The sequence below is a fragment of the Macaca nemestrina genome, chromosome 11, assembly GCF_043159975.1.
Source record: "Macaca nemestrina isolate mMacNem1 chromosome 11, mMacNem.hap1, whole genome shotgun sequence".
In the NCBI taxonomy this organism is placed as follows: domain Eukaryota; kingdom Metazoa; phylum Chordata; class Mammalia; order Primates; family Cercopithecidae; genus Macaca; species Macaca nemestrina.
The window spans coordinates 67,157,835-67,170,611 of record NC_092135.1 but is presented as its reverse complement, the minus strand read 5'-3'; the positions used below and the strand labels follow the sequence as shown (position 1 = coordinate 67,170,611).

The following is a 12,777-nucleotide window of genomic DNA, read 5'->3' as shown; positions in this document are numbered from 1 at the left end:
TGAATTAACCCTAGCCAGTTTATCAGCACATCCCAGAGCTTAAAATCAAATGGCACATGTAGGCATTTGACAATGTTGATTAGGAGTTAGATCGACTTGAATCCTGGAAAGATTATGCAATCTCTTTAAACCTCAATTTTTTGTGAGGATTAAATGGGGTAATACACATTAAAATCTTGGTATATTTTGGAAAATAGAGGTTAAAACATATACAAGTCAATGATTTTTTAAGTCATTGGCTTTCGTATCATTTAAAATGACTTCTATACTATAGTTAAGCATCTTTATATAATGCTACATTAATTGAATTCAACCAATATTAATTCAGTTTCTGCTATAAGAAAATGATTTTTACTGTGTATTATGACATTGATTTGACCACTTTCAAAGTGACCAAATAGAGGAAGCTAAAACAAAAACAGAAAGTTTCTTTCTTTTACATGTAGTAGGAGTCTGGATGTCAGACAGTCCACGGCATGGGTCTGCTCTGTTATCCTCATCGTGTGACTTACATCAAGGGTTCCAATGCTCCAGGCTTTAGCTTCTCTTAGAAAGTAGGACAGAGAAAGAGAAAGTGGAAGGCAAGCAGCTTCCTTTTTTAGAATGTGACCTGAAATTTGATTCATAATTTCTACTCACATCCTATTGGTCAGAACTTAGTCATGTGGTCATCCAAACTTCAGTGGAGGGAGAGAAATGTCTCTGGCTGGAGAGTCTGTGCCAAGCTAAAACTTGGCATGCTTTATTACTGAAAAGAAAAAGAAGAGACGGGGTGTTGGGAGAATTAGAACTCTGCCATAGTTGAGAGCCTCAGAAAACAGAAATATTTAAGACATGATTCCTGCTGTCCAGAAGCCTACAATCTATTAAATAGTAAGGAAGATAAACAAAGTACAAAAATAAATATAGTAAAAGGAAGAATGTAAGCATAGTCTCCTTTAGACTAGTATTTAGAAACATTTAAATATAACCCAGGAAATAGTCTATTTTAAGGACTCATGAAAACCAGCTAACTATTAAGGTTAAGAATGAAGTGATTAAAATCATTCTTACGGGGCTTCCTCCCCTCCCCACCAACTTACTATAGTTTGGAATTACACCTTCTTTTTGTTACCAAAAGTATTGAATCAAATGTTTTAAAGAGTTGTTTTGTGTTTTCTCCCAGTATCATTGAAATTTTTGCATTTTTTTCTTGAACAGCATCTGAGAATCTGCTGTTACTTGTGGCAAGTCAGAACAAAATTATTGCCGACAGTGTCACCTCCCAGGTCCACAATATCTATTCATTGGTCGAGAATGGTTCTTACATTGTAGCTGTTGATTTTGATTCAATTAGTGGTCGTATCTTTTGGTCTGATGCAACTCAGGGTAAAACCTGGAGTGCGTTTCAAAATGGAACGGACAGAAGAGTAGTAAGTACATTTCTGTTGACCTTTGGCCTGGCTAGTTCCCCTGTCTTGGGTCTGTTTGCTGTTATTCACCAGTGAGAGAAGGCCCTACCTCATCCGGGTAGCTCTCATGGTACCTTCTGGGCCACATAACACCCAAGAGACTTGCATGTTCATAACTATGAATTTATGGCTGTTTTCAATAGGAGGGTGGCCTCTGAAGGCAGATGTATGATTCTGAATTCCAGGTCAGTGATGCAGAGACCTCACAATGTCTTTAAGTTTCCTTTTGCAGTCTTTTCTTGTGGATGAGAGCAGAGGAAAATGCAGGAAAGTTAAGGGGTTGCTTTTCTTAACTTTAATTTAGTGATATTTCTCAATCCATCTCCCAGAATTTCAGTTTCTTGGCTCTTGATAGTTACATTTCCTCTGCCTCTTACAACTTTATTTTGTAATTATTGGTGCTTAATTAACAGAGATATTATTCTTTGCATGCAAACACTATAACGTTTCGTAATGTTGCCAACTAAGCAGATGGATAGAGCTTTTGCTTAGTTGCAAAAACTTTTGAAACCAAAACGAAACTATGCACTAACCCAACAATGAAGTTATCTTAGAATATTCAGTGGGACAAAATCTTGTATACTTTTCTCGGAAAACCCTACTGTTGATTTGGTGGTTAGCTACATGAGAGGACAAAATTTTCTAATCCTGATGAGTAATTATAGGACAAGTTAGATGTTTTAATCTAGATTTTTATATAATATCCATGTTTGCATTCATTTATATGCTCTAGAAATCAGTCTTTATTCACTTTTGTCTTTAGGTATTTGACAGTAGCATCATCTTGACTGAAACTATTGCAATAGATTGGGTAGGTCGTAATCTTTACTGGACAGACTATGCTCTGGAAACAATTGAAGTCTCCAAAATTGATGGGAGCCACAGGACTGTGCTGATTAGTAAAAACCTAACAAATCCAAGAGGACTAGCATTAGATCCCAGAATGAAGTAAGAATTTTTTTTTTAATTATGTTGCCTTGACATGGTTATGATGAGGGAAAAACAACAATAACATGATGTAGCTGATATGCATGTTGCTGATCTGCAAAATTTAAAATGATCCCTTGTTTAAACATGGTAGGTGTCCAACTGGGTATTGCTGTCTCCTTCATCTGAATTATCCTCTTCATAAAGTATATAAGAGCAATTGATTGTTTACTTTTTTTTTAGATCACATTGATTTATTAGCTTGGCAATACCGTTTTCAAAATGTCATATAATTAAAAATTAAGTTTCTGGCCAGACGTCGTGGCTCACACCTGTAATCCCAGCACTTTGGGAGGCCGAGGCCGGCGGATCACTAGGTCAGGAGATCGAGATCATCCTGGCAAACATGGTGAAACCCCATCTCTACTAAAAATACAAAGAGAATTAGCCAGGCATGGTGGTGGGCGCCTATAGTCCCAGCTACTCGGGAGGCTGAGGCAGGAGAATGGCATGAACCTGGGGGAGCGGAGCTTGCAGTGAGCGGACATCATGCCACTGCACTCCAGCCTGGGTGACAAAACAAGACTCTGTCTCAAAAAAAAAAAAAAACAAACATTAAGTTTCTAATTACTGCATGCAGTAATAGTCCATAGAGGGGCCAGTTTGATGTAACTTTGATAACTCATGATTATACAGCAAAAAAGCTGGATTTTTCTGCTTCAGTTTTATGTAGTTTATGAGAGCTCCCTTTTAAGTCATATAAGGAAGGCAGTTTTTGCCTACTGGTCCTAAAGGGAAGGTAGACAAATTCTCCCATGTGTTTGGAAATCTTTGAGGGCTTCTCTCCCTGAATTTACTTATATTTGATAACTTAGATTCTTTGCTGCAGGGCGGCAAATTAGGCAAGTTATGTTCAATGTGATGTTGACTGCCTAGATATTGTAAAGTATTACACACCAGTGAAATTTATGATGAATCCGTGATGAAGAATAAATTGATTTCCTTATCTAAAAACATGACAGGGTAGACAAACAAGGACAGATGGATTTTTCTAGATCAACTATTTGTGGATTATAAACAAACATGAATTGGCATTGAGACGTTTCAATGTCATAATGTAGTACATTCATTACATGTTTTATGAAATATTATAAAAATACCCAGATGGGTTGTGATTGTGTTATGACAGTTTTACTTTGTGATGCTTAGAGGAAATAATAAACTCTGTGCACATATTCTGAACCAGAGATTATTTATTTTAAGCAGGGCATAAACAGGATGTTGTATTATTTAAAATGACAGTTATTTTAAATATTTAAATACATCCCCTCCAATTGGTAACTCGTTTCCTTTCCCAGTGAGCATCTATTGTTCTGGTCTGACTGGGGCCACCACCCTCGCATCGAGCGGGCTAGCATGGATGGCAGCATGCGCACTGTCATTGTCCAGGACAAGATCTTCTGGCCCTGCGGCTTAACTATTGACTACCCCAACAGACTGCTCTACTTCATGGACTCCTATCTTGATTACATAGACTTTTGTGATTATAATGGACACCATCGGAGACAGGTGATAGCCAGTGATTTGGTAAGTTGGTGGTGAGGAAAACCAAATTAAAACTACAGTTGTGGATAGGTAGAAATCACACGAGTATCAGAAAAGCTAAAAAATTGATTTTTGTGTCATAGACAATATCAGGTCAATCCAGGAAATACCAGCAACAGTGAGACGCAGTCTATCCCATATGAATAACAGGAAAATGAATATTTTCATTCCAGTTCATGGTCAGATTGTGCCTTGTCCAGGGAGGATTTTTATAGCTCATGTGATTTAGTTGAGCTGTAGATGTGAATCTGTTGCTTCTATACCTTTAAAAATGGTGTCAAGTGGCCGGGCGTGGTGACTCACGCCTGTAATCCCAGCACTTTGGGAGGCTGAGGTGGGTGGATCACCTGAGGTCAGGAGTTTGAGACCAGCCTGGTCAACATGGTGAAACCTCATCTCTACTAAAAATACAAAAATTAGCCAGTGTGGTAGTCCACGCCTATAGTCCTAGCTACTCAGGAAGCTGAGACAGGAGAATTGCTTGAGCCCGGGAGGCAGAGGTTGCAGTGAGCTGAGACTGCATCACTGCACTCCAGCTCAGGTGACAGAGTAAGAGTCTGTCTCAAAAAAAAAAAAAAAATTGTCAAGTAAAAATTTATAACTTAACTTGGCCAGGCACATTGTCTCACATCTGTAATCCTAGCACTTTGAGAGGTTGAGGTTTGGTGGATTGCTTGAGCCCAGGAGTTCAAGACCAGCCTGGGTAACATGGCAAAACCCCATTTCTACAAAAAAAAAAAAAAAAACTTTGCTGGGCATGGTGGTGTGTGCCTATAGTCCTGGCTACTTGGGAGGCTGAGGTGGGAGGATCGCCTGAGCCCAGGGAGGTCAAGGCTGCAGTGAGCTGTGATTGTGCCACTGCACTCCAGCCTGAGTGACAGAGTGAGACCCTGTTTTCAAAAAAAAAAAAAAAATTAACTAGATTTATGTTTCTCAGTCCTGTTCTTTATGTAATATTTTTTATTCAATAAATTCTAATGAATTTATTTTCACAAGTTAAATGGGAAAATAAAGAAAATACATATTTTATCAAAGAGCTATTATTGAACCCGATTAAAAATAGGAATGCTTTTACAATGTTGGTGGAGTATAAATTAGTTCAACCATTGTGGAAGATAGTGTGGCAGTTCCTCAAGGATCACCTAGCAATCCCATTACTGGGTATATACTCAAAAGATTATAAATCATTCTGCTGTAAAGACACATGCACACATATGTTTATTGCAGCACTATTTACAATAGCAAAGACTTGGAACTAACCCAAATGTCCATTAATGATAGACATATACATCATGGAATACTATGCAGCCATAAAAAAGAATGAGTTCATGTCCTTTGTAGGGATATGGATGAAGCTGGAAGCCGTCATTTTCAGCAAACTAACACAAGAACAGAAAACCAAACACCGCATGTTCTCACTTATAAATGAGAGTTGAACAATGAGAACACATGGACACAGGGAGGGGAACATATACACTGGGGTCTGTCGGTGGGTGGGGGGCAAGGGGAGGGAGAGCATTAGAACAAATACCTAATGCATGTGAGTGTTAAAACCTAGATGATGGGTTGATGGGTGCAGCAAACCGCCATGGCATGCGTATACCTATGTAACAAACCTGCACATTCTGCACATGTATCCCAGAACCTAAAGTAAAATTTAAAAAAATAAATAAAAAATAATTTAAAAAAAAGAAAAAAATGCCATTGTATGGTTGCTGTGACTTGAAGGAAAGATGCACCTAAACTGTAACAGATTGATGTGAATCAGTGAGTGGCAGCACAAGACAGTGGAAATAGCAGGCACAAGGGTGCTGATGATGGAGTGAAGTCTGGGGTGTGGGAGTGGGAGATGAGGAGTCTCTAAGCTCTCTAGTTCCATCTAACTTCTAACTAGTAGGTGATCCTGATAAGTCATCTTGCTTTTTGTGCTTCAGTTTTGTTTTCATTTGTAAAATAGATGCCCACTGTAATTACCAAGACAAACATAAAGAATAAATGACATGTGTATGTGAAAGGATCTTGAATGGTTTAGTGGGATATAGGATGAATTGTGTATTTTTTGCCACTCTTTTGTACCATGACTTCCTTGTGTTTTTATTTAATAATGACATGCTAAAGGAAAGCATCTGCTTGAGCACATATCCTCTTTGACTCCGTGCACCTTGGCTTTGATTTTTGGATGAGGTCTCACTGTTCTTTTCTGCCTCACAGATTATACGGCATCCCTATGCTCTAACTCTCTTTGAAGACTCTGTGTACTGGACTGACCGTGCTACTCGTCGGGTTATGCGAGCCAACAAGTGGCATGGAGGGAATCAGTCAGTTGTAATGTATAATATTCAATGGCCCCTTGGGATTGTTGCAGTTCATCCTTCGAAACAACCAAATTGTGAGTGGTACAGAGAAACCTCCTGCCTGGGAGTAGCTTGGAAAACACTGACGCTGGGAATGCTAAATGCACACTGTTACAGACCCATTTGTTTGGGCAATACATTTTCTTTTTCTCTTTACAAACCATCCCACTCTATACTTTCCCCAGTCCTGACATTGCCATTACTTTTATTTACCATGGAAAATTCAAACCTTGGATATAACAACAGCACATCTGAATTATATCATTTCAGCATTTGGCTACTACCTCTGTGACCCTCACATGAGTCTCCGTTTCCTCAGCTGACCAATGGAGTACAGAACAGATAGTGCCTTTGATCCTCTTACCGCTACCACTCTGTGATTGAAAGCAGCTTACTTTTAGGACTAGTTTATTATGGCAGCACTGCCTTCTAGGTGCTCTGCTGTAGCCAGCACGAGCCGTCCTAAAGTGCGTGGTATGGGTGGCTAGGTGAAAGATTTGGCATCCGTACTGTTCTTTCTGGTGGGAGAGGGAAATAAGTCACTTGATCTTCACTTAACCCTCTCTTCTCAAAACTCTGCCGTTGTTTCTCACACACTTCAGCATGTGGTCGCTGCTATTTCCCTGTTCTCTTCTCCCACTCGCTGTTGCCGCATTGGATTTCATTACGGTCTAAAAGCACAGCAGGCGACTCCCGCCTCTCAGCTTCTGCGCTAGCTCTTCCCTCTGCCTGGAACATCTCTCTTCCAGATCTCTGCATGAGTTGCTTAGCGTGTCATTTAGGATTCTACCCAAATGTCACTTTCTCAGGGAGGCCCTCATTGACCACGCTACCTAAAATAGCCACCCCCTCATAATTCTTTTGCTCTTTACCCTCATGTTCTGAAATCTCTCTCGCTGTCTCTCTCAGTTTAGTTCTGTTCCTTTTTGCTCGAATATATACTCCACTTTTATAGCGTCCCCCGTGCTTAGAATGGTGTTTGGTATACAGTGAGTACCTACCATTTTTCTGGTGAATGATGGATTAATAATCTATTAATAGCATGGTATGTGTGATAAGAATACACAGGACTATAGAACATCCTGTGGGGGGGGCACACAGAATCCTGGTTTTCAAGGTGCAGAGACACACAGAGATATCATCAGTAGAAAAAGAAAAGATTATTATCTAACCAAATCTGGAAAACTCTAGGTAAACTACAAGGTCACACATCAAACACACAACTTTTATTTTAATGCAAAAAGATCTCTTTTAGGTCAGGCAAGGAGACAGATTACTTGGCATCATATTTCTATTACAAGTTCCAGATTATTCAGTGGCTGTTTGTTCATAATCTAGTGATAGACTGGATTGATCTGTAACCTCGAGTCATTCTTCTCTCTCATGCCCGTTATGAATTCTAAGTTGAAAGCCTAATGCTAGGGAAGTTGAAAGTGTAAGTAGTTCAGTGAAAACAAAACAAAAGAAAACAACAGAGGTAACGACGTACTTAAGCCCCTCAGTACTGAGGCCTCTGGGAGGACGCTAAGAGCATGACTCTGTTTTGATTTTAATGTGGTGGTTTTCCACTCACTGGTGCTTTCTTTCTTTCTCATACAGCTGTGAATCCATGTGCCTTTTCCCGCTGCAGCCATCTGTGCCTGCTTTCCTCACAGGGGCCCCATTTTTACTCCTGTGTTTGTCCTTCAGGATGGAGTCTGTCTCCTGATCTCCTGAATTGCTTGAGAGGTATAGTATGCAACTTATGTGTACTCTGAAGACGGATCTGGTCATAGTTTGTGCCAAGCAGTGGAAACTCTAAACCCAATTGCGACTGAACGTGTGCTGTGTCCTTTGATTCCTCAGGTGTCTGCAGAATGATGTGTGTTGTATGGGGTGATGTCACTGAGTGCCTTGGTTGTAATATAGTTTCTGTATATGGAACTAATGTTATCTGTGCATGTGATTGAACAATCTGTAACCTCACATTTTCTCTCACCTGGGTACAGTTAGACTTCTCTGACAAGCCATGGTAATGGGAAGTTCCAAATTCTGCACCTAAGAAGTAAACATTCTCAATGTTTGTGTACAGCTTCATTTTTCATGTCCATTGTCTCTTTCTCACTCTTTTTTTTTTTTTTTTCAGATAGGGTCTTGCTCTGATGCCCAGGCTGTAGTGCAATAGTGTAATCATAGCTCACTGTAGCCTCCACTTTCCAGGCCCATGTGATTCTCCCACCTCAGCCTCCTGAGTAGATAAGACTAGAGGCGCATACCACCACACCTGGCTAATTTTTGTATTTTTTGTAGAGATGGGGTTTTGCCATGTTGCTCAGGCTGGTCTCCAAGTTCTGCCCTCAGGCCATCCACCTGCCTTAGCCTCCCAATGTGCTGGGATTACAGACCTGAACCACTACACCTGGTTCCATTGTCTCATTTTCATTCTTATAACCAATAGTTGATGAGTGTTCTAGCCTGGGTCTTCTGACTCCAGTTTCAGTACTGTTACTATTACCATCTGATACTTTAAGAAGGAGAATTGTGTCTGTATGAGATATTACAAGTGACTATTTGAGCAATTTAATCTTTATCTCATCCTAGAGATATTTTATTGGGTCGATTGAAGAGTATGTGGAGGATTATACCAAGTACTTAAGGGAGTAAGAAAAGAAGGAAAAGTTGCAGCTCGTTCACAAAAGAGATTTCTTCTGGAGTGTGTACTTGTGTATAATACACTTAAAAATATAATTTATTATTGCTTAAAAATCTAAGAAGTTACTCTAAACCCAAGTTCCCTTTCATTTCTCAGTGAAGTGAGTGAATATATTTTGATACTGATGAAAATTGTTGTAGACAAGTTCAACTTAAATGTTTAATTATCACATATTCCTAAATTAAGAGATAATAGAGTCGTAATCTAGAAGGGAATCTAGTCCTAATCTAGAATGGAAAATATATACTAAATTCAGGAAACTTTTAGTGTTTAGATATTATGCAGATGTAGGCTTACTGAAAAGCAAATTCCATCAGCATGTAATATTGTGCAATGATACTTTCATGATGAAAGATTTTAATTATTGGTAATTCTCACAGAGGGACTGGCATTTGCCATTTTTCCTCAGAGACTCATTATGTACCTAATCCTGGTTGACATTGTTTAATTTAGTGTGTCCCTAGAGTCTTTCAGGAGAAGATTAAACTGGGCTGTAGACATTTCAGATACAAAGCATTCTTTCAGCACAAAAAGATTGTTGAACTGCACATTGGGGGTTGGTGTAATCAATATTACTCTGATGATGATTGATAAGTGTTAATTTTAAAGAGCACCTTTTGTTGTTTCACAGATAATTCCACTAGTGGTTCTCTTATGGATTGACTTTACTGAAGAGGAACTTTTTCTTAGGATTTCCCTGCTGGTTTCAGAGCACTAGCTGAGTAACTGATTGCCAATATAGGTTAACCGAAAAAAGGTTTCCACATCTTTTTTCCCAACAAGAAGTTTAGAAAACTTGTTAACATTTATAGGTGGAAACATTTTACTTGATTTGACTGTTGAATAGCTTTTAAACTGGTGTTTACTAAGTGGCTGGAATATATATGGAAGTGCTTCTGTGATACTGTTAAGTAAAATAAGCAGATATCACACAATATTGGCCCTGTAAAAACATGCATTAAAAAAGTCTGGAAGCAAAAACACACAAGTGCCAATAGTGGTTACAGTTGGATAGGGCAATTATGAGATGGTTCTGTTTATTTCTAATTTTATGTTCTAGTGAGTGCTTTCTCTGTATGAGACTTTTAAAATTCTTTAGAAAATAGATTCCTCACAATGCCAAAACCAAATAAACAAACAAAACTCAAGTCAAACATCACCTCAGCACCCCTAAAATTACTCCAAATACAAATAGACTTCGGACTCAGTCTCGGGCACAAGGCACTTGCTTCAGTGATTTTGTGCAAGATAAGAGAACACTCCTTGTCCTTGCTCCAGCGAAGGCTGCAGTGCTGATCAGCTTGTGCAGGGTATGACTTAAGGAGGACCTAGGTTTGGGGATCATATATATTGTCATTCAATTACAACATTGATTTCCCATTCCTGACTATAATGTCTTCATGACTCTGCTGACACTAACATTAATGGGATTATGACATGGAAAATAGAAATGAAGAGATGATCTTTAATTTCAAAAACAGAGACACACTGACCTACTTAATTGTCACCACCTCCTGAACTCCTTTCCATGCAACCCTAGATGCCTCTGTGCCTACCCCTTCGTGCCATTGTCATAATGAATTGTAAGGGCTCGTATACTTGGTCTTGCCCTCTAGATGCTATGTTCCTTGACGATAAAGCCTCTACCTGTAGATGTATGCTTATTGCCTGTGGTACTTCATGGTACATGGTGGCACTCAGTAAATGTTGAGTGAATGACAAACTCTCCAATATCCATTTTTGTTCCTTCCCCAGTCCTCTGTTTTTTACCCATTTGCTCCTTAGATATGTGTGCAGTGTGTGAAATCAATTCTTTTTGCTTTTCCATATAGCACTTTTCAGGCACCTCCCTGTGCTACCTGTTGTCTTACTGGCCACTTCCTTTCTGTTACTCCCCTGGCATCATCCCCCACCATGACGCTCACAGTTTCAGCCAGCGCAGCGTTATAGGAGATCATGCTCTCTGGTCCATTGCCTGCAAATGTTCATCGGTGGTAAATGTTCTCAGTACACCAGCAGTTATCAGATAAAGGGCTTGAGACATGATCCCCAGGAAGGAGTAGAAGCAGATGGTGCTTAAGGGAAGAGTGCCATGGAGGAGTCAAGAAGGCCCATGTATGATGGATGAGATAAGCAAAGTTTTTAGGCCCTAAACAATGCTTTGGTTGAGAATTACTCCAATTAAGCAAAGGGAGATGAGCCATTCAAAAAGGCAGAATCAGGTTTTGAGTGAGTCAGAATTTAAAGTCCCCCATAAAACTGGGACAGAAGTATTGTTTCTATTGAGCCAATGAACATTAATAACATATAATCAATACATACTTAAATATCATCGCAAGATAATTTCTTGGTACAGCTGAAACTCATAATCTAGCTTTTTTTTTTTAATTGCAGTTAAACCAAATGAAATGAGTGGTAATTTGATACTCAATAAATAGTACCTGGCCTGCGGTATTTGCAGTGTAGTGATGAAAAACGTAGATTCTGGAGTCCAGGAGGCCTGGTTGTGTGACCTTGTTTAAATTGCTTGATTTCCTTGTGTCTTATTTGCAAACTGAGGGAGGACCTGTCTGACAAACAAACTTAGGAAACTTGAGGGAGATAAATTAAGGGAAATATTTACCTGATGCATGCAGTATGGCGCACATTCTCAATCAATGAGAGGCGATTTTTATTGCAATTGCAGTTGTTCAGAAGAGAGGCAATGTGGAGCAGCTGAGAGAGGAAGGGCTTGGAAGTGAATGGGCCAGGGTCCATCTCCTATTACTGTTTCCTGCAGAAGTCACAGAGCTCCTGCAAATCTCATTTGCTCCAGCTGAAAACAACTTTGCAGGCTTGTTGTGGAAGACTATACGTTGCAGTACTTGAAAAATGTAAAGCATTACTAGTTGCAAAATTTACATTAGACTAAATTTAAATTTGTCCTAAGTTAATAAAAACCGGGTTATTTCTCAGTAATAGAAATGATAGGAACAAGGAAAAGCTAATGAGATGTGAAAATAAGTGAAGAAAAAATGACCAAGTCATCCTGCTAAAGATGGAAAGTTTCCCAGATTATAAAAATAATGAAAACGTCATGTTTAGCTTATGAAAGTTATGTAATGATTAATCATTTTATACTTTGTCTTAATATGTGATGTATCTTATACATATATCTTAACACAAAACTTAGATTCAGAAGTTTTCCTTTTCTCAGAGAGGAATTTTAAAACCCCACTCTTGATGGGGATCAGGATAAAGATTAAATTGTTTCTGAAAAAGGAACTTTTATTATCTGTTAAGGTGGCTAAGTGAACTGATAGTTTAAGATATTATGGGAATGTTTAAATTACAATGTGTAGACAGTTTTGAGAACTAAGATACTATTTACATATTCACTTCTACATTAATGTAGTCATGTGGTCATCCATTTAGTTAGCAAACATTTATTGGGCAAATATTTTATGCCAGGCTCTGAGTACCAGGCCCTGGGACACAATAATAAGCAAATCAGACACAGTCATTGACCTTTGGGAGTTAAAATCTTATGGGGAAGAGAGACACTACTCAAGTAACAATTGATGGGATTATACATTGGATTGATTTATTAAGGTCTCAGTAAATACTAGGCAACACTTTGTAGTGTTGTTTTATTTTCTGAACATTCTTAAAACTAGTAAGCTGCCTTTCACAAGAATAGTCTAAATGATTTTTTTCACTTTTTTTTTTTTTCAAAACTCAACTCTCCTTTCCCTGAGATCAGTGTTAG

General features: G+C 38.8%; 1 protein-coding gene across 1 annotated transcript in view; it reads left to right on the top strand.

Moving 5' to 3' along the window:
• Positions 1 to 12,777, top strand: part of LOC105483280 (LDL receptor related protein 2) — a 214,626-nt gene that overhangs the window by 104,818 nt on the left and 97,031 nt on the right. Inside the window, exons 27-31 of the mRNA XM_011744068.3 lie at positions 1,201 to 1,412; positions 2,215 to 2,399; positions 3,737 to 3,965; positions 6,195 to 6,372; positions 7,937 to 8,065. Coding sequence (XP_011742370.2) covers positions 1,201 to 1,412; positions 2,215 to 2,399; positions 3,737 to 3,965; positions 6,195 to 6,372; positions 7,937 to 8,065 — 933 coding nt within the window. The remainder of the gene's footprint in view (positions 1 to 1,200; positions 1,413 to 2,214; positions 2,400 to 3,736; positions 3,966 to 6,194; positions 6,373 to 7,936; positions 8,066 to 12,777) is intronic.